We start from the raw sequence: 20,395 nt of genomic DNA, 5'->3' as shown, positions 1-20,395 counted from the left end.
GTCTAGTCTATAGTCTAGTCTATAGTCTAGTTTATAGTCTAGTCTATAGTCTAGTCTATAGTCTAGTCTATAGTCTAGTCTATAGTCTAGTCTATAGTCTATAGTCTAATATATAGTCTAGTCTAAAGTCTAATCTATAGTCTAGTCTATATTCTAGTCTTTAATCTAGTCTATAACCTTGTCTATAGCCTATAGTCTAGCCCATAGTGTAGTCCTTGATCTATTATATAGACTAGTCTATAATATAGTCTGTATTCCTGTATATAGTCCAGTCTGATTACCGTTTTTTATAAAAAAGTTTAAAATTTCAGAACTCAGTAATTCTTGTAATATTACTGTTTGCTGGGTTTAGTATTTACAAACAAATAGGAGAGAGAGCAAAGACCAGCAACAATAAACAACAAGGATTTTTTCTTACTTATTCATATGGCAACACCTTTTAAACTAAAAAAAACTGCAATTATATTTACAAGTGTAAAGAAGAAGAGAAAAAGCTTATTTACAGTTTATAAAAAAATATGTACTAAATTACCAAAAAAAGTGGTAAAAACCCAGTAAATAATAAAATGAAGTGAAATGAATTGAAAAATGTTAACAAAAAAATTACTTACTTGCAGCCTGCATTATTAACATGCCAATCACAATGAAATTCATATTGAATTATGGTTTATAATTGCTGTTATGTAGTTTAATCGTTAATATTTTGCACAAAATTTCCAGACTTTTAAATAAAATATTTTGTTTTTGATTTTTGCTTTTGTCTGTTTTAAATTGAACCACTTTTTAAACTTCAGTTATGTACGTGTGCCAATTTCTTTATGTGAATCAATAAAAAAACACTGTTTAAATGAAAGCGAAATTTATTTTCTAAGACACATAAGAAAGAAAACAATAACAAGTAGGTTTATAATAGATAAAAATCTTGATATTATTTAATAAATTTTACTAGTTTTTAAAAAACTGGCATAATATCATTTTACATTAGAAAAAACACGCGTGTTGGGGAATTTTTTTTTAACTTTTTTTACAAAATCATCAATATGTAAATTAATAACAACAGCAACAACACAGGTTGAAATAAAGCTCAATAGTTTAAATATAACAACAAAAACAAACAAAATGTATGAAAAAAACGTTAAACCAGAACCGGTGTAAAGAAAGAAAAAAAAAATAACTTAAACATCATATCACTCTCTCTTTACCAAAGTTTTTTTTTTTGTTTTGTTTTCATTTTGTGTTTTATTACTGCTGCTTCTTCTTTCCGTTAAAGTAAAAGTGGACATAATGTTAATGAAAACAACAACAACAAATATCAATATTTTTCGTTTTTACGGTAAATTTTTTTTCGTTTTGTTTGTTTTTGTTGTTGTGATATTGAGGTATGACATGGTTGCATTTAGTATTGCCAGATGTTGTTGGTGTCAACTGATTATAACGAATGAAAGAAAAAGCAGGTGTGTTGCGGAATTTACTCACACAAATTGTTGGTTACTGTGAGACATTGGCTCCACATAGGAGAGATCATGGTCATGCGGTACATCAAAGCTAACCCCTGCGAAAATGCAAATGTCAGCTAATGAAATAGTGGAAGAACAAGTCAAGAAGCCTTTTTATTCTTAGTAGACACATAAATACAAAAAAATACAAAATATGATGAAATGTGAAACGACGGAACATATTTCCTGTCATCGACAGGTCCGATAACTATTTGAAGTGAAATTTATTAAGAAAAGTAGTGAAATTTTGAAAATATTTATAATTTTACTTTCGCTGATAGGTCGTACAAGGAGAATGATTGAATGCATTCAGATTTTAACAAAAATTTTGAATAAAACAAACAATTAAATTCAATCACATTTGATCACGACGATCTTAAAGATCCATAAACTGATCTCTTTGTTTTAGCCGGAACTGATCATACATTCCCACATAACAGAGATCTTTTTATCAATGTTCCATGTAGAACAAACGAATTTCTCTTACGCCTATCAATAGTTTCGTCAAATCCTGCAATAGTGGTCTGTCCATAGTAGTAGGGATATAAAATCATATAAAAACCAATATTTACTCGCTACTTGATTTGAAAATCGAAATACGGAGTCACTCCCTGAAAACTATTTGTGAAGATTTTGAAGAGGACGTGCCACTCTCGCCTCCCTTTTCGCTGCGTCGTTTGTCACAGAAGATCATATGATCAAAATGTTATCATTCAAGATTTCTTCGAACTTTGAAGAGTCACACGGAGTCAACCCTTGAAATCTATCTGCGAAGATTTTAAAGAGAGCGTGCCACTCCGCCTCTCTTATGCCTGCGTCGTTTGTAATGTAAGAGAAGTATACTAGGCCTCCCTAAACAGTTTAGCATCACTACCAATTCATGGTCGACTGTTTGGCCATTTTTTTGGTTTATATTTGCCTTCCGGTTAAATTACATTTCAGACTTGAAAGCAATTTAAAAGGTGCTTTTGTTTCTCTGCGGCTGTAATTGCGTAAAGGCAACGTTCAATACTGGGAAGCCAATGACGACGCAATTTTTGGGACAAACTGTTAGATCAATACAATTAATAAAAAATTCCAGTCAATGATCTTGTAGTTCACAGAAGATCATAATATAACCGTTATCAATTATAGTCGATATTGGACAAGATTTCTTTCAATCTTGACCGTGGGCAGAATAAAGTAGAGGTGATCACTATTTTCCAGACTACACAGCTTTTGTAGAAATTGTCAGAATGAAGAAGACACGCCTATTAGGAGCCTTTAGTGTCATCTAGACCTAGTTTATTAAAAACTAGAGACTTTAGTTATCGATCATGGACAAAATGTTAAAAGAAATCTTAGTCAGATTTCGATAACATTTAGGAGTTTAGCTTTAAAGTATAATGTTCCAAACTTGTCTCTGATTAAAGATTCCAATTAACGAGCTAATCAAACTAAACAATTTTAGTCCCCTGTTGTGTCAAAGTTGAGAATCTATAGTAATAAGTAATTTGCTTAACCTGAGCAACTGATTGCTTTAGCTGGGAACTTAATATCTTTAGGATTAAGTTATGATATTGAGTGGTAATCCTCTCAACATTGTATTGGTTTATATTGGTCGAAATCCGATTAACTTTTAATTAAATGTTCAATCCAACTTTTGTTATAAGAGAAATAGTTTAAATCAAATTTGACATATTGAAGGCATATTTCGATATGTCACTCGAGATCAGTTAAAAAAAAACTATCTGGCAACCTTGCAAATACCCTGAAGAAGACGATGGTTTTTGTTAACAACATAAAAATAACAGCAATAAATGTGTTAAAGATGATTAATTCATGCGTTACAGGTGAAGTTGTATTTTTTTTCTATTATATTTTTATTTAACAGAGGGTTGTTATTATTTAGTTAGTTAAAAATAATTGCATATACATATTTTATAATTTATTTTTATAAAAATGTGTTATAAATAATAATATCTTTTGGTTATTTTTATTATAGGTTTAATTATTTGTCATAATATTTGAAGAAAAGAAATTGAAATTTGAATTTTTTACATTAATTAACAGCATGTTAAGTTTAAATAAATAATTTCACTTTTTTGTTAAGTTAAACTTTTTCTGTGATTTTTTTTTATATCATGGTTTTACTTTTTTTCCAATAAACAATATTTTTATTCAAATTTAATCATATATGTATATTTTCATAATATTTTGTTATAATTTTTATAAATATTTATTTATAAAACGAAGGTTACTCCAAATGCAGTTTGTTAAGTTGTTTGGTTTTCTTTGATTTAGTTTTGTACATTTATTTTTTATTTTGTTTTCTTGTATTCTATTTATTTGTTTTTGTTATATATTTTTTATAACATTAATAACATATCGTTAATATTTTGTAAATCACAGTTTATTTTGTTATTTTACCCTCTCTTTTTATTTATATTTATTTTAAACTATTTTTATCAACAAGTTTTTAAGCCGTATTTACGTTTAAACGCAACGCTCTAGTAATAATAATGTTTAACCGTTTTTTCATTTAAAAATTGTTTTAATAATCCACAAGTTGTTGCCTTAACGTTTGGTTTAAAACTAAAAACTCTTTAAAAACTCCACAAGCCAACTAGCAAACACCAGCCCGTTTAAACTATTAAATAAATTGCGTGTATTTTTACGCTTGCGCCACCACCTTTTGCTGAGTGAGTTTAAAGTTAAAATTTACTCTCCGTTCTTCGTTCGTTCGTTCGTTAGTTCCATCGATCTCTTTAAAAGCCAACAAATGGAAAGGTGTTCGTTTCTTTTTGTGTTTAAGTTATTTTTTTTTGGGTTTTTCGTTTCAATTCAGAAAAAAAAACATTTTGTCTTCGTTTTCAAGGCGGCCTCATTTAACTACAAATGGTTTAGTTAGTCAAAGCTCTTAAATTTAAATATATATTATTTAAATTTTGTCTAAAGGTGTGTAGTTAAATGAGCAGCTACAAAGCTTTAACAGCATGTGCATTGTCTTTTAGAGAACAAAGAATGATTTAAATTATATTTATTTGTCTGTCTCTACTTTTAACTATCGACATATCTGTCTAGTAACAAGCTACTGTTGATAGTTTGTTTAAAATTTGCGTTTAGCTTGTCTTCATATTTTAAAGTTTGCTTATTGTACTTGAAACTTACTTCATAAGTTCATTTAAAGAACATCATAGTTTGCAGCAAGGATTAGGCTGTTATACAGTGAAAGTCAAAAGTTAAATTATTAAATAAGGACATAGAATTCAATATTCCACATACGTACTGTAGGTATATACTAGTGTTAAGGGCCCTTCAGACGATCACACTTTACGTAGGACAAGTCTAATGAAAAAGTAAAATGACATTCCATTCGTATGACAAAAAAGAGAATAAAAGTCGTTTGATTTATATTTTTCATGTTTAGACGATTGGTATAAAACAATAACAAAGTACGATGGAAACAGCTGTTTCACTTTTTTTGTATGTTTTTATATAAAAATACAACACTGATTTAATGCGACCAGCTGTTTTTATCGGTATTTTCTCTCAATATGCGATGGTTTCATTACATATTGCGTTTAGACGATCCTATCTGTACTAGGGTTCTATAAATCGACTTTCGAATAATCGAACAATCGACTTTTTGTCGAAAAAAGACGAAAAAGTAGAAGTCGACTATTTTGTTTCAAAAAAGTGGATAACTCGACTATCGTATGTGAAAAAAGTCGACTTTGTTAATAAAAGTCTGAAAGTCGAAAAAAGTCGATAAGACGAAAAAGGTCAATAAGTCGAAAAAAGTCGAAAAGTCAAAAATAGTCAAAAAGTCGAAAAACATCGGAAAATGTCGAAAAACGTCGAAAAGTCAAAAAAAGTCGGAAAAAGTCAAAAACTCGAAAATTTTAAAAAAGTGGATAAAATCAAAAACTCTAAAATAGTCGAAAAAAACTCGAAAAAAGTTAAAAATTAGTCGGAAAAAGTCGAAAGAAGTTGAAAATAGTCAAAAAGTCGAAAAATCGAAACATCGGAAAAAGTCGAAAAAAGTGAAAAAGTCGAAAACTCGAAAAATCAAAAATTGTAGAAACAAGTCAAAAATAGTCAAAAAAAAAAAAAACTCTAAAATAGTCGGAAAAACTCGAAAAAAAGTTAAAAATTAGTCGAAAGAAGGCGAAAATAATGAAAAAGTCGAAAAAATCAAAACATCGGAATAAGTCGGAAAAAAGTCGAAAAAAGTCGGAAAAAGTCGTAAATAGTCGGAAAAAGTCAAAAAGTCGGAAGAAGTCGAAAACTCGAAAATTGTAGAAACAACTCAAAAATAGTCGAAAATTTTAAAAAAAGTGGAAAAAGTCAAAAACTCTAAAATAGTCGGAAAAACTTGAAAAAAGTCAAAAAATAGTCGGAAAAAAGTTGAAAGAAGTCGAAAATAGTCAAAAAAATCAAAAAGTCGGAAAAAGTTGAAAAGTCAAAAAAAAGAAAAGTCGACTATTTATAAAATGAAAAAAGTCGAAAAGTCGAATTTTCGTTTCAACTATAGAACCCTAATCTGTACTTTTCTACACAAAATTTTGACAGATCATATTAGTTAAAATTATCCTTAAAATGATTTTTATATGAAAACCGCAAAATCGGTAGATGTAGATCCCACAAATAACGCTCCAATTAAGAAAAGAGTGAAAATCAGCTGATCACAGAATGGGTCTGCTAGGTAGCTATTTTCTGCATGACTTATCGGATCTATCGGAGGTCAATATCCGAAAGATAGATTCCTATATTCGTGCGACAAAGTGGTTTAGTCTAGGAAACCAGAGTGATTAGATCGAAGTGTACTAATACTCTGACCGTTTTCTCTCGTTTCAAGTATCACAAAGGGATTAAATACTAAAATATACCAATCGGCTCAGAGTCATTTTCTGAGTCGATTTAGTCAAATCAATAAAATTACATAAATAATTGTTAACATTGATCCATTATTTTACCTAGCCCCAATACAACTGTAACCCCGAATAGGGCTTGTAAACCATAGGTCCATTTTTTCACCTAGCCCCCATACAAAAGAACCCGCCGTATAGGGCTTTTAGTTCATAAGTATGTTTATTACACTCATATCTCTACAAAAGGCTGCAAAACCAAGTTCTATACTAGATTTGATGACCCTCACGAATTCTATAATTATAGGGCCTCATATAACCTTAGCCGCTATGAAAAGCCCCCATCAAGATTTCACTTAAATGTCCATTTTATTCAACAATAAACGGCTTAAGTACCTATATCTGAGGCAAGGTACAATTCCACTTTAATGTTTTATTATGATAACTAAATCACATTTTGATTTTGTAAAAGGTGTAGGGTATTATATGGTCGGCCTCTATATAATTTCTACTTGTTTTTTATGTAAAAATGTTTTTTTACATCGAATTCCTAATTAAATTTCTTCAAGTGTACTTATTAAAACAACTATTTAAAAAGTACTACCATTTTTTACAACCATGCACATAAGTGGAATGTATTGATAAACAACAGCTGTGTTTTGTTTTCATTTATAGTTTTTTATATATATTTCTGTAAAATTGACTCTATAATTTTTTTTATATCCCAGTCCAACTTAGATATCTTAATGTATAAATAAATTGTAAATGAAATATAGTCTCAATTAAATGGCCTACGCTGCACATAAAGACTATATCATAAATATAGGAGCAGGTAAACAATGTGGCCAGCGGCGTTAACACGCCTGCTAAAGAGACGACTCATTTATATTGTAATAACAATTATATTATTGGTTTATACAGTTACCAAAGTATTCCATAAGGTAATTCGAAAATACTTAATACTACTTATTTATAATTATTAAACTGAAATTCAATCTATTCCCAGCGTCCCAATTTACATCTCTTAGAATCGAATGATTTTACAGTGGAACGTACAAAACCCTTAATATGGCGCACTTTAAACGAGCATGTTTTACCCGATGAACCACATTATCGTACAAATTCTCCACATATTTTATGTCAAAATACCGTACAAGGTAAAGATCTTATAACCGACGATCGAGGATTTGTTTGTAACGCCGATCATATACTAAGCAATGGTTGCTGTAACATACAGAGAGAAACAACTAAATACTACACCTGTGAGACCTGTGATAATAGCACACATTGTTGCGGCATCTATGAATATTGTGTATCATGTTGTCTGCATCCTGACAAACGACCCATTTTGGAGCTAGCAATAGAAGTGATAAAGGGTCGTCAGGCAATGTTATATGCCCAGGTGAATGATCAATTTGAATTGTGCGTAGTTAAGTGTCGTACTAATTCACATTCCGTTGAACATGAAAATCGTTACAGAGATGTGAATCATCGTTTCTGTTATGGTCCCACACAGGCTCATGAATCACAAATCGAAGTATCGGGTACGGGTTCATAGCATTATTATGTGGGTTAAAAATGTGGGAATGTGAGTTTCCTTTTTTAGAAATGAACTGTCAATAATTGCCTTTATACTCGTTTAAATAAAAACTTATTTTTTTTGTAATTGTAATTTTAGGTTAAGGCAAGTTTTTAGATAATTTTTTTTCTTTAAGTTTATACAAGTGGAACTCTCTATAGTGTGTAGTAAAAAAAATAACTAATAGTTATTGAATAAGTTGAGTGAAAGAAATTAAAAAAAAAAGAATATTTACTTATATATTTTTGTATGAATAATAAAATAATTAAGAATCCGAATAAGAATTTGTTGTTGTTTTGGATCTATTAGAGGTAATTATTTGATGACAATATTAATTGAATATTAGTTCAAAAGAAAGGTTTTGTGGGAGGAGATTTATTTTTATCTATCTATCTATATATCTATCTATCTCCCTGTCTATCTATCTACCAATCTATCTATCTATAACGTTACTTTTCTGATAAATCCGAAATATCGATGATCATTAAACAGAGTTGCATCACAAAGTAGTAGAGAATCAACTTAATCAATACAACCGTTAATCATGCTGATAACAGCAAAAAGAAGAACAATATTCTTCAGTGTGTGTGGAATTTTCGGAGGTGTGCAATATAAGAATTATAAATTTTTATTTTCAATTATATTTTGTTTAGAATTAAGTGTTTTTTGTGACAATGTTTACACTTTTATTACGAAATGCAAGGTGAGCCAAAGGATATCACTTTTAGAAACACTAACTTTTGCTCAATAAATTAACGGATAAGCGATGAAATATATTTAAAACAAAAAATTACCAAATGAAACTTTGGACATGTTTGTTACATAAACTCAACTAATATAAACAACAACAATTTAGTTTTTTTTTACTTAATAATTATTAAAGACAACAATCTAATTATTTTAGAACTTATGCTACACATGCCTCCAAACGTGCTCCCGTGGTACGACCCATCAATAAGATTTTAATAGCTAATCGCGGTGAAATAGCGTGTCGTGTTATTAAAACCGCACGCAAATTGGGTGTACGCACTGTTGCTGTTTACTCCGATCCCGATGAGAAATCTTTGCACACCCAATATGCTGATGAAGCATATCGTGTGGGAGAGGCTGCCACTGCTTCCTCTTACTTGCGTGCTGATCGCATTATAGATATAGCCAAGAAATCAGGCTGTCAAGCTATTCACCCTGGTTATGGTTTCCTTTCCGAATCGGTAGAATTTGCAGAATTGTGTCAAAAAGAGGGAGTGGTCTTTATGGGTCCACCCTCTTCGGCTATACGTGATATGGGTATTAAGAGTACTAGTAAACATATTATGGATGCTGCTGGTGTTCCCATTATTAATGGTTACCATGGCGATGATCAATCCGATGAACGTTTACAGGCCGAAGCGAAAAAAATTGGTTTCCCTTTAATGATTAAGGCTGTGCGTGGTGGCGGTGGTAAGGGTATGCGTATTGCTGATAAGGAAGAAGATTTTATGTCTGCTTTGAATTCGGCTCGCAATGAATCGGAAAAATCTTTTGGTGATAGTTCAGTATTGTTGGAACGGTATGTTAGATCTCCACGTCACGTGGAAGTGCAAGTATTTGCTGATCAATATGGTGATGCTGTGTATTTGTGGGAAAGAGATTGTTCCGTTCAAAGAAGACATCAAAAGATTATTGAAGAAGCACCAGCAGTAAGTAAACGATTAGTAAATCGTATTTTTCCAAAAAAAATTAACTTTATACACAAATTTCTAGCCTGGTTTGTCGGAGGAATTGCGTCGTGAGTTGGGTGAAGCCGCTGTACGTGCCGCCAAGGCTGTGGGTTATGTGGGCGCCGGTACTGTTGAATTTATTATGGACAAAGAGGATCTCAGTTTCCATTTCATGGAAATGAATACGCGCTTGCAAGTAGAGCATCCCATTTCTGAAATGATTACTGGCACCGATTTGGTTGAATGGCAAATACGTATTGCTGCCGGCGAACCTTTGCCCATGACACAAGAACAAATTATACGCAAGGGTCATGCTTTCGAGGCACGTATTTATGCTGAAAATCCTCGTGGTGGTTTCCTCCCCGGCGCCGGTCCTTTGCGTTATTTGGCTACACCTCAGCCTAGTGAAGGTTTGGTACGTGTAGAAACTGGTGTACGTGAAGGTGACGAGGTATCAGTTCATTACGATCCTATGATTGCTAAATTGGTAGTATGGGGTGAAAACCGTACGCAGGCTCTTAATAGTTTAATCGCTCGTTTAAGTGAATATCATGTAAGTTATTTCGTTTTATATAAAATCTCTAAAATTGCGAATTCCATCCCTCAGCAGTTCATTGACAATAACTAATTGTTTACAAAATATTAATAGGAAATTCTCTCGAGAGAGATTTTAAATTTTTCTTCGTGGAAGGGAATGTTTACATTTTCCTCTAATATTTTAAATTTATTTCTATTCAAAGATTACCGGCTTGGAAACCAACATCAATTTCCTTATCGACTTGGCCAGCCATCCTGAATTCCAGGCAGCTAATGTTCACACCGGCTTTATCGACCAACACTTTGATACTTTATTCCCCGCCTTGGAAATTCATGATGATGATTTATGCAAAGCTGCCTTAACTCTTGTATTCAATGAATTGCAAGCTTCCCAAATCAATACCATACACAAAACTGATCCCTTTACCTCTTCACCCAATTTGCGCTTGAACTATGATTTAGTTCGTCAATATCAACTTAAGTCCAATGACAAAACCTACCAAGTCTCCTTGAAATACGGCAATGATTCAAAAATACAAATTAAAATCGATGATGGTGAATGGTATGATGTCAAAGCCGATCGTCTAATGGATGGTGAACGTTTAAAGATAAGATCGAATATCTCTAACAATATTTCCACCTATAATGCACACATAGATGAATCGGAAATTACCATTTTCTTGGAGAATGGTAAAAAGACTTTTGAATTGGTGCAACCTAAATTCTTGCATACCGCCTCCGATCAAATGGGTAGTGCTGGCTCTAAGGTTGTAGCCCCCATGCCAGGTGTTTTGGAAAAGGTTTTAGTTAAGCCGGGAGATCAGGTTAAAAAGGGTGATAGTTTGGCTGTTTTAATTGCCATGAAAATGGAACACATTTTAAAGGCTCCCAAGGATGCTGTCGTCAAATCTATAGGCGGTGCTGTTGGCACAAATGTGGCCAAGGGTGCTGCTGTTATTACGTTTGAAGAAGACGAAACTGAGAAGGCAGACAAGTAGATAGTTGCTGCTGTTCCATGAAAATTATTAGTAGAATTACTTTGTACCAGAAGAAAAAATTGCATTTATTTTATATATATTTTTTTCTTTAGTAATCCCCATTTTTGTATAGTTTATAAATTGGACCTATTGCATTTATTACGTGTATAAATAAGGCTTAAAGCTAAAATGTTATTAGTGATTGTTAAACAAATAAAATTTTTATCAGTGTCAAGTACAAGTGATTGTGTGTGAAGTGTTTTTCTGGGTGGTATTGGGTTAAAAAGCGTATAAATTACAGACAAGTTATAACCGTTTCAATATAAGAGCGAAACTGACCTGGAAGTTTTCCAAAGTTTTCCAATCCAAAGATTGATTCCAAATTAGTATATTTTCATTAATTCCTATTAAAACTGAACTTTTTAAACCTATCTTATATGAAATTTACAATTTCCAATTGGATTTTTTATAAGAAATCATACAATTTTTAATTAATACACATTTTGTCACACAGATTAATTAATAAATAATATTATCTATGCATTTTTAGCTTATTTAATACATCAATCGCAAACTCAATAATAAACAACTTTTTCGCTTGATAAATCTTTCTAATCATAAATGACTTTGCAAGTATTATAAAAAATTGCTAAACTTACCATTTGGGAACAATTTTCGTAATAAAATTTGTTAAAACACACATAATAAAATACTTTTTATTAACAATTTAACACACACCATGAATAAAACACTTCTTTTAATCCTGACGCGCAAAAAAACTTTGTTTACAAGCAAAACAAACTGTCAACAACAATAAATAGAGTGATGCCAGTATGTTACAAAAAGAAAGGAAATTAGTTTAAAATAACGGTAACTTGTTGAAATAATGTAATTTTAGATATTTGATGTTAATAAATAGATAGATTAATATATATTGAAAGATAGATAGATAGATAGATAGATAGATAGATAGATAGATAGATAGATAGATAGATAGATAGATAGATAGATAGATAGATAGATAGATAGATAGATAGATAGATAGATAGATTGATAGATAAATTGATAGATATATAGGTAAATTGATTGATTGATAACAATTTAACACAAACTATACATTGTATAGTATACAATAAATGTAAATAAAGCAACTAGGGTTCTATAGTTGAAACGAAAAGTCGACTTTCGACTTTTTGGATTTAGTTAAAAGTCGATATTTCGACTTTTTTCATTTAATTAAAAGTCGATTTTTCGACTTTTAATATTTTATAAATAGTCGACTTTTTCTGACTTTCAGACTTTTTCCGACTTTTTGACTTTTTTCGACGTTTTCCGACTTTTCGACTATTTTCGACTTTTTCCGACTTTTTTCGACTATTTTCGACTATTTGACTTTTTCCGACTTTTCGACTATTTTCACTATTTTCGACTTTTTCACTATTTTCGACTTTTTCCGACTTTTCGACTTTTTCCGACTTTTGACTATATTCGACTTTCGACTATATTCGACTTTTCGACTTCTTCCGACTTTTTCCGACTCTTTCCGACTTTTATTTTCAAATCGACTTTTCGACTTTTTTCATAGACGACAAAATAGTCGACTTCGACTTTTTTCGACAAAAAGTCGATTGTTCGATTATTCGAAAGTAGATTTATAGAACCCTATCTCAAACCCGAAGCTTTCAAACTACATATATAAAAAATTTCATGAATTCGCCGTTTTTGACTTTTTTCCACTTTTTTTCTTTTTTCTACTATTTTTAAGTTTTCGGCTTTTTCCGATTATTCGAAATTTCACGACTTTTCGTCTCTTTTAACTTTTTTAGGCTTATCGACTTTTTTCACCTTTTACGACTTTTAACTCAACTTTTTGACTTTTATTTACAAAGTCGACTTTTTGACATTTTTCACAGACGATAGTCGAGTTATTGACTTTTCGACGCCTTTTTGACAAAAAGTCGATTGTTCGATTATTCGAAAGTCGATTTATAGAACTCTAAAAACAACTATCCTTTTTACAACACACTGGCAACTCCACACAAAGGGCTCCATGCAAGAAAATGAGTTGCCAATAAGCTGCAAAAAATTTTGTTGGGAAAAATGTACAAAATTATCGTAATTTGCAAAAAAAAAGTTGTAATTTTAAATTTATTTATAAATTATTATTAAATTTATAAAAAAATACATTATACATACATAATGCCAACCAAACATTATTTTTGTTCAATAACAACCCATTTTTACAATTTGTTTTTGTATTTCAACGATTTTTCGTTATTGAACAGACTTATAAGTTTCCAGTAAGTGTCATTTAATAAAAACCCATATTTAATTTTCTTTTTGGTTTTATTTATAATAACATTTATTTGTTTTCTTATCGTTTTCTATTATGATTCATTTCATTAATATTAATAAGTATGTTTTGTTTTTTTTTTAATTTTTTTCCTTTTATAAAGCGTAGTAATAATCATTTTGGTTTTTATTTTTATTTTTATATCATTTTATGTAAATTTATTTCCGTTTTGTTTATATAACATAATTAATTAATTATAATATACGTTTTTTTTAAAGATTTATTTTTTTTAATATTATATTTATAAAAAAATAATAAAAATTGTTTATGTTTTAATTGTAGGTTAAAGTTTTCTTAAAAGAAATTGTAATAAATTATAATTTTAAATGTAAAATTTTGGGTTATGTTTTAGTAAAATATTTTTTTTTTATAAAATTAGTTTTTTTTAAAAAAAAAGTTAATAATATTTAATTTTTTTATTATAGAGAATCTAGGTTAAAGTTATATTTAAGAAGTGTTTTAGGAAATCATGTTAAAATAGTGTTATATTGCAATAAATCATCTCAGTTATGGAAAAAAATTAATTGAAATTTTGAGTTTAAAAAATGTAGTGTTGAACTTAAAATTGAATTTTAAAATTTTCGAAAATAGAAAAATATTTTTCTAGTTTTACAATACATTTATCTAAACGGATAATTTAAAATGTTTTCCCATTTTCGAAATTAAGTTTGAATTTTTGAAAATTGCTTAACGAGTTGTTATTTTGTCGTTACAGTGAAATTAAAGTAGAAAAAATTTATGAAATTCACATTTTATGTGTAAATTTTTAATTTTAAAAGTCAAAATCAGGGAAATATTCAAAAAATCTCTTTTTATATTAACGAATATAAGAAAATTTTAAATTTCTGCACTTATTTTGAAAATAAATCTGATAATCACAACTGAAGTAGATCTAAACTAGAACCGAACAAGAACTGAACTAGATCTGAATTAGAACTGAACTAGAACTGGTCTAAAACAGTTCTAGAACTGAACTAGAACTAAACTAGAACTGCTCTAGAACTGTTCTAGAACTGAACTAGAAATGAACTAGAATTGAACTAGAACTGAACTAGAACTGAACTAGAACTGAACTAGAGCTGAACTAGAACTGAACTAGAACTGAACTAGAACTGAACTAGAACTGAACTGAACGAGAGCTGAACGAGAACTGAACTAGAACTGAACTAGAACTGAACTAGAACTGAACTAGAACTGAACTAGAACTGAACTAGAACTGAACTAGAACTGAACTAGAACTGAACTAGAACTGAACTAGAACTGAACTAGAACTGTACTAGAACTGAACTAGAACTGTTCTAGAACTGAACTAGAACCTATCTAGGACTTAACTAGAACTGAACTAGAACCGTTCTAGAACTAAAATAGAACTAAACTAGAACTGAACTAGAACTGTTCTAGAACTGAACTAGAACTGAACCAGAACTGAACTAGAACTGAAATAGAACTGAACTAGAACTGAACTAGAACTGAACTAGAACTGAAATAGAACTGAACTAGAACTGAACTAGAACTGAACTAGAACTGAACTAGAACTGAACTAGAACTGAACTAGAACTGAACTAGAACTGAACTAGAACTGAACTAGAACTGAACTAGAACTAAACTAGAACTGAATTAGAACTGAACTTGAAATGAAATAAAACTGGAACTAAACTAGAACAGAACTGAACTAGAACTAAACTAGAACGGAGCTAGAACAAAATTAAATTTTTGATTTTCAATTTTCAAAATTAAAATCGAAATTTCAAAAAAAAAAACTAAAAAGTTTAAATTTTACAATTAGATTGATAATAAACTAGATAAATAAAAAATCTAAAATTTTTTGCTAAATGATCAGTGATTTAGACACCTCAGATTTGTCCAACACTGACCTTCCCCCAAAGAACCAGTCAAGTGGCTAGTTCCTCTCTATAATAACTTATCTTTTGAACAATTTTGAATTAAAGAAACATTTCTAAAAATTTCAAAGATTTTCTTTTTAGAAATTCTATTATAAGTTTATATTTATTAATTTTCAAATCAATAGCTAATAATAATTAAAAAAATCTTTCTAAAACTCATAAACATTTTAACCGAAACTAGTTTTTAAAATATAGTTTTTTTTTTAAATTTTTTTGTTTTACGCTTTTAAGTAAAATAAACAAATTAAAAAAATAATGAAATAAATAAAATTTATAATTTTATTATAAGTTTCTTTTTGTTGTTGTTGTTGTGGTTTTTATTATGTATATTTTTCTGTTTTTTGTGGTTGTTGTTGTTTTCATGTAATTTTATAAATTAATAATAATAATAATTATTTAATAATATTAATTATTTTTTATATTTATTTTTGTTTTGTATTAATTAATTCTTTAGTGTGAAAAAAGAACATTTTGTTTTTAAGATTTTTTCTGGTATTTTTTTATTATTATTTTAAAAAGTGTTTGTTGTTTTTATTTCTTTAATTTTTTCCGTTTTTTCTTTCTTTTTTTATAGAATTTAAATAATATTTCAATATTTTTAAACTTCATCTACGTTTTTGTTGTGGTATTAAGTTGTTGTTGTTGCTGCTGCTGTTGTTGATCCGAAGTCGTATTTGGAGTTGAAGTCGAACCCAATAATGTGTGTTGTTGGTCATTAGTAGTGGTAGTATTTACAGTTTGTTGTAGTTGTTGTGTTTCAGCAGTATTATTGCCTAGTGTATTATTAATTGTTGTTGTTGTCATCGTTGTTGTTGTATTATTTAATACATTTAAAAGATTTAAATCATTGTCCTTTTTTGTGGTTCCTGTTAATGTTGTCATTGTTGTTGTTGCCTCCGAACTAATGACGCCGCTGACGGACTAGATTATTTCGAAAAAGAAGAGAAAAAATAAGAAAAAATTATTAAATATTTAACTAAAAATTTTAACTTAACATTTATATTTATTCTTTAAGTTTTTAAAAATGCCAAGCGCAACAGTGATAAAAAAGCATTATTTTTTGATTTAAATGAATTTGATGTTTGGTGAAAGATGGGTGAAGCGTTTAATAATTTTTTCTTTTTAAATGTGTAAGTTTTTTGTGTAATTTTTGCAGTGTAACTTGTAAGTATAATTAAAAAAAAAAATACATAAAACTAGTACATTTTCAAGCCGTTGCAAGATTTTGCTTAAAATTAAGTGATTGTTAAAGTATTTTACATAAAAATAATTTATATTTAATAAAAATATTATGAAAATTAAAAAAAAAATCAAAATTGTAAGTAGAAATCGGTAAAAATATACATTAAAAACTTAAGAATTGAAGTAGAATTGAACTAGAACGGAACTAGAACTGAACTAGAACTGAACTAGAACTGAACTAGAATTGAACTAGAACTGAACTAGAACTGAACTAAAACTGAACTAGAACTGAACTAGAACTAAACTAGAACTAAACTAGAACTGAACTAGAACTGAACTAGAACTGAACTAGAACTGAACTAGAACTGAACTAGAACTGAACTAGAACTGAACTAGAACTGAACTAGAACTGAACTAGAACTGAACTAGAACTGAACTAGAACTGAACTAGAACTGAACTAGAACTGAACTAGAACTGAACTAGAACTGAACTAGAACTGAACTAGAACTGAACTAGAACTGAACTAGAACTGAACTAGAACTGAACTAGAACTGAACTAGAACTGAACTAGAACTGAACTAGAACTGAACTAGAACTTAACTAGAACTGAACTAGAACTGAACTAGAACTGAACTAGAACTGAACTAGAACTGAACTTCAATTGAACTAGAACTAAACTAGAACTGAACTGAAGTAGAACTAGAACTGAACTAGAACTAGAACTGAACTAGAACTAAACTAGAACTGAACTGGAACTGAACTAGATTTGAACTAGAACTGAACTAGAACTGAACTAGAACTGAACTAGAACTGAACTAGAACTAGAACTGAACTAGAACTGAACTAGAACTGAACTAGAACTGAACTAGAACTGAACTAGAACTGAACTAGAACTGAACTAGAACTGAACTGAACTAGAACTGAACTAGAACTAAACTAGAACTGAACTAGAACTGAACTAGAACTGAACTAGAACTGAACTAGAACTGAACTAGAACTGAACTAGAACTGAACTAGAACTGAACTAGAACTGAACTAGAACTGAACTAGAACTGAACTAGAACTGAACTAGAACTGAACTAGAACTGAACTAGAACTGAACTAGAACTGAACTAGAACTGAACTAGAACTGAACTAGAACTGAACTAGAACTGAACTAGAACTGAACTAGAACTGAACTAAAACTGAACTAGAACTGAACTAGAACTGAACTAGAACTGCACTAGAACTGAACTAGAACTGAACTAGAACTGAACTAGAACTGAACTAGAACTAAACTAGAACTAAACTAGAACTGAACTAGAACTGAACTAGAACTGAACTAGAACTGAACTAGAACTGAACTAGAACTGAATTAGAACTGAACTAGAACTGAACTAGAACTGAACTAGACTGAACTAGAACTGAACTCGAACACTGAACTAGAACTGAACTAGAACTGAACTAGAACTGAACTAGAACTTAACTAGAACTGAACTAGAACTGAACTAGAACTGAACTAGAACTGAACTAGAACTGAACTTCAATTGAACTAGAACTAAACTAGAACTGAACTGAAGTAGAACTAGAACTGAACTAGAACTAGAACTGAACTAGAACTAAACTAGAACTGAACTGGAACTGAACTAGATTTGAACTAGAACTGAACTAGAACTGAACTAGAACTGAACTAGAACTGAACTAGAACTAGAACTGAACTAGAACTGAACTAGAACTGAACTAGAACTGAACTAGAACTGAACTAGAACTGAACTAGAACTGAACTAGAACTGAACTAGAACTGAACTAGAACTGAACTAGAACTAAACTAAAACTGAACTAAACTAAAACTGAACTAAACTAAAACTGAACTAGAACTGAACTAGAACTGAACTAGAACTGAACTAGAACTGAACTAGAACTGAACTAGAACTGAACTAGAACTGAACTAGAACTGAACTAGAACTGAACTAGAACTGAACTAGAACTGAACTAGAACTGAACTAGAAATGAACTAGAACTGAACTAGTACCGAACTAGAACTGAACTAGAACTGAACTGAAATAAAACTGAACTATAGAAGATTGTGACAGATTCGAAGGGAAATTTTTATACAAGCATCTTATTTGGATCAGACGTTGCCTACAAAGAAAAGTGTCGGTCAGTAGCAATTAGATATCGTTGTTTGTTTTGATGAACTTCATAGGTAAAATATATTTAAATATAATAATAATTTTGCTTATTAATAAAATTAAACTCAAATATAAAATCAAAAAATCTTTTGCTATTTTAAACAAATGACATTTTATATCTATGCACAAAATAAAAAGACAATTTGTGCAAATTGTGTGTGAGTTTTTGCAGATTGTTGTATTAATTACAAACTATTAATTTACAAGCTTTGCACTTTTTAACGTAAAATTGGTGGCGAAATTTAAGACAAAATTGAATTGAATTTTTATTAAATAGCCTGTTTTTTTAACAAAACAAAACAGTGAAAAATGAAAAATAATTCGAAAAAGAAGTTAAGCAAACAGAGAATAAAAAGGAAAATTTAAATTTAGTTTTTTTTTTTTTTTTTTTTAAATTTAAGATTAAAACCAATAGAAAAACAAACGAAAATCAAAAACAAAAACGAAACAAAAAAACTAACTTGGCAGCAAATCATACTAAACGGCTTGAAGTGTTACCCCTTTGTTGTTTTTGTTGCTGTTGGAGTAGTTGTTGTTGTTGATGTTGCTGTAATTGTTGTTGATGAAGATGTTGTTGGAGTTGTTGCTGTTTACTGTTGCCCATTAAACGCTTTTGTTTTTCATTTTTTGGTTTTTATTAAAAATTATTTAAGGTTTTTTATAAAGGTTTGTTTTTTTTAATAACAAAACAACACAAACAAAAATAAATATAAATTTGTTTTGTTTAGAAGAAAAAAGTATAAAGAGTTTTGTTTTTTAAAAGGGAAAAGAAGAGCCAAAAAATATTTAAGATTTTGTTTTGTACTCATTACACAAAGAAAAAACAACAAATACCAAACGTAATTATTCAACCAATAAAACCCTTAAGATGTGTTTAAGAAAATAATTACAACTTAAAGGTGACTTACCGTTTTAGGTGATAGTGACATCTGTTTTATATTACTAGTTAAGCCATTTATATTGGTTTCATTTTGTGATTCAGTCATGGCTACAGTAGACGACGTTTGTGGGACTGATGATGATGACGACCCTAATGTGTTGGTGGTTGTGGAGGTATTTGTAGTCGAGGTAAAAGCTTTTTTACTTCCTGACGATGAATCACCAACAAATGTTGAGGCTTTCCAATCTATCGATGAACCAGGAGCTAGACCAACAATAATTGTTGATTTATGTGGAGGAACATTTGAAAAGTTTAAATTTTCACCTGTTTGCTGCTGCTGCTGTGTTGATTCCTCTACAGTCATATTGTTTCGTATTAAATCGGCTACATGATTAAGTTCTTGCTCCTTTTGTAATTCATCACTGGTTTTTGTTGTGGTTGCTGCGTTATTTGCTTGTTGTTGTTGTTGCTGCTGTCTTTGGGCTTCATCGATGGGTTCAACATCAGATTCATTAGTTTCTTCTTGTTCCTTGAATGAAGGTGGAAGAGAAATGTGTGTTTTTCAAAATAATTTTCTTTAAAAATGTTTAATAGAATGAACTAGAATTGAACTAGAACTGAACTAGAACTAAGCTAAAACTGAACTGGAACTGAACAAGTACTGAACTAGAACTGAACTAGAACTGAACTAGAACTGAACTAGAACTGAACTAGAACTGAACTAGAACTGAACTAGAACTGAAATAGAACTGAACTAGAACTGAA

General features: G+C 30.0%; 4 protein-coding genes across 16 annotated transcripts in view; 2 read left to right on the top strand and 2 right to left on the bottom strand.

The window, feature by feature from the left end:
* The window catches only part of LOC111676532, a 30,950-nt gene extending 26,891 nt beyond the window's left edge, over positions 1–4,059 (bottom strand). For 2 of the 9 annotated variants that reach the window (XM_046948595.1, XM_046948603.1), the window contains exons 1-2: positions 3,906–4,045; positions 612–839 (exon numbers count right to left, since the gene is read on the bottom strand). In XM_046948595.1, coding sequence (XP_046804551.1) covers positions 612–654 — 43 coding nt within the window. In that variant the 5' untranslated portion in view covers positions 655–839; positions 3,906–4,045. Of the gene's footprint in view, positions 1–611; positions 868–1,476; positions 1,526–3,234; positions 3,389–3,536; positions 3,554–3,905 lie in introns of those variants that run through there. The other 7 variants (XM_046948597.1, XM_023437491.2, XM_046948602.1 and 4 more) reach the window with 7 other exon arrangements.
* A 2,948-nt stretch (positions 4,060–7,007) lies between these two features.
* LOC111676553 (SREBP regulating gene protein) lies at positions 7,008–8,203 on the top strand. Of its 2 annotated transcripts, XM_046948604.1 has the most exons (3): positions 7,008–7,287; positions 7,353–7,748; positions 7,826–8,203. In XM_046948604.1, the coding sequence occupies exons 1-3, from the start codon at positions 7,186–7,188 to the stop codon at positions 7,868–7,870; spliced, it is 543 nt and encodes a 180-aa protein (XP_046804560.1). In that variant the 5' UTR covers positions 7,008–7,185; the 3' UTR covers positions 7,871–8,203. The 2 variants fall into 2 exon arrangements, with proteins under 2 accessions (XP_046804560.1, XP_023293282.1); XM_023437514.2 differs by having other exon boundaries at positions 7,014–7,287; positions 7,353–8,203.
* A 277-nt stretch (positions 8,204–8,480) lies between these two features.
* Positions 8,481–11,380, top strand: LOC111676525 (methylcrotonoyl-CoA carboxylase subunit alpha, mitochondrial). The gene is made up of 4 exons (XM_023437485.2): positions 8,481–8,628; positions 8,830–9,604; positions 9,669–10,178; positions 10,366–11,380. The coding sequence occupies exons 1-4, from the start codon at positions 8,600–8,602 to the stop codon at positions 11,158–11,160; spliced, it is 2,109 nt and encodes a 702-aa protein (XP_023293253.2). The 5' UTR covers positions 8,481–8,599; the 3' UTR covers positions 11,161–11,380.
* Positions 11,381–15,877: 4,497 nt separating this feature from the next.
* Positions 15,878–20,395, bottom strand: part of LOC111676552 (probable ubiquitin carboxyl-terminal hydrolase FAF) — a 28,738-nt gene continuing 24,220 nt past the window's right edge. For 2 of the 4 annotated variants that reach the window (XM_023437511.2, XM_046950596.1), the window contains exons 18-19: positions 19,659–20,159; positions 15,878–16,317 (exon numbers count right to left, since the gene is read on the bottom strand). In XM_023437511.2, coding sequence (XP_023293279.2) covers positions 16,006–16,317; positions 19,659–20,159 — 813 coding nt within the window. In that variant the 3' untranslated portion in view covers positions 15,878–16,005. Of the gene's footprint in view, positions 16,318–19,211; positions 19,361–19,658; positions 20,160–20,395 lie in introns of all 4 variants that reach the window. The other 2 variants (XM_046950597.1, XM_046950598.1) reach the window with 2 other exon arrangements.

Source organism: Lucilia cuprina, chromosome 4, assembly GCF_022045245.1.
Source record: "Lucilia cuprina isolate Lc7/37 chromosome 4, ASM2204524v1, whole genome shotgun sequence".
In the NCBI taxonomy this organism is placed as follows: Eukaryota; Metazoa; Arthropoda; class Insecta; order Diptera; family Calliphoridae; genus Lucilia; species Lucilia cuprina.
The sequence above is the reverse complement of the archived record's forward strand: the minus strand, read 5'-3'. Positions and strand labels throughout refer to the sequence as shown.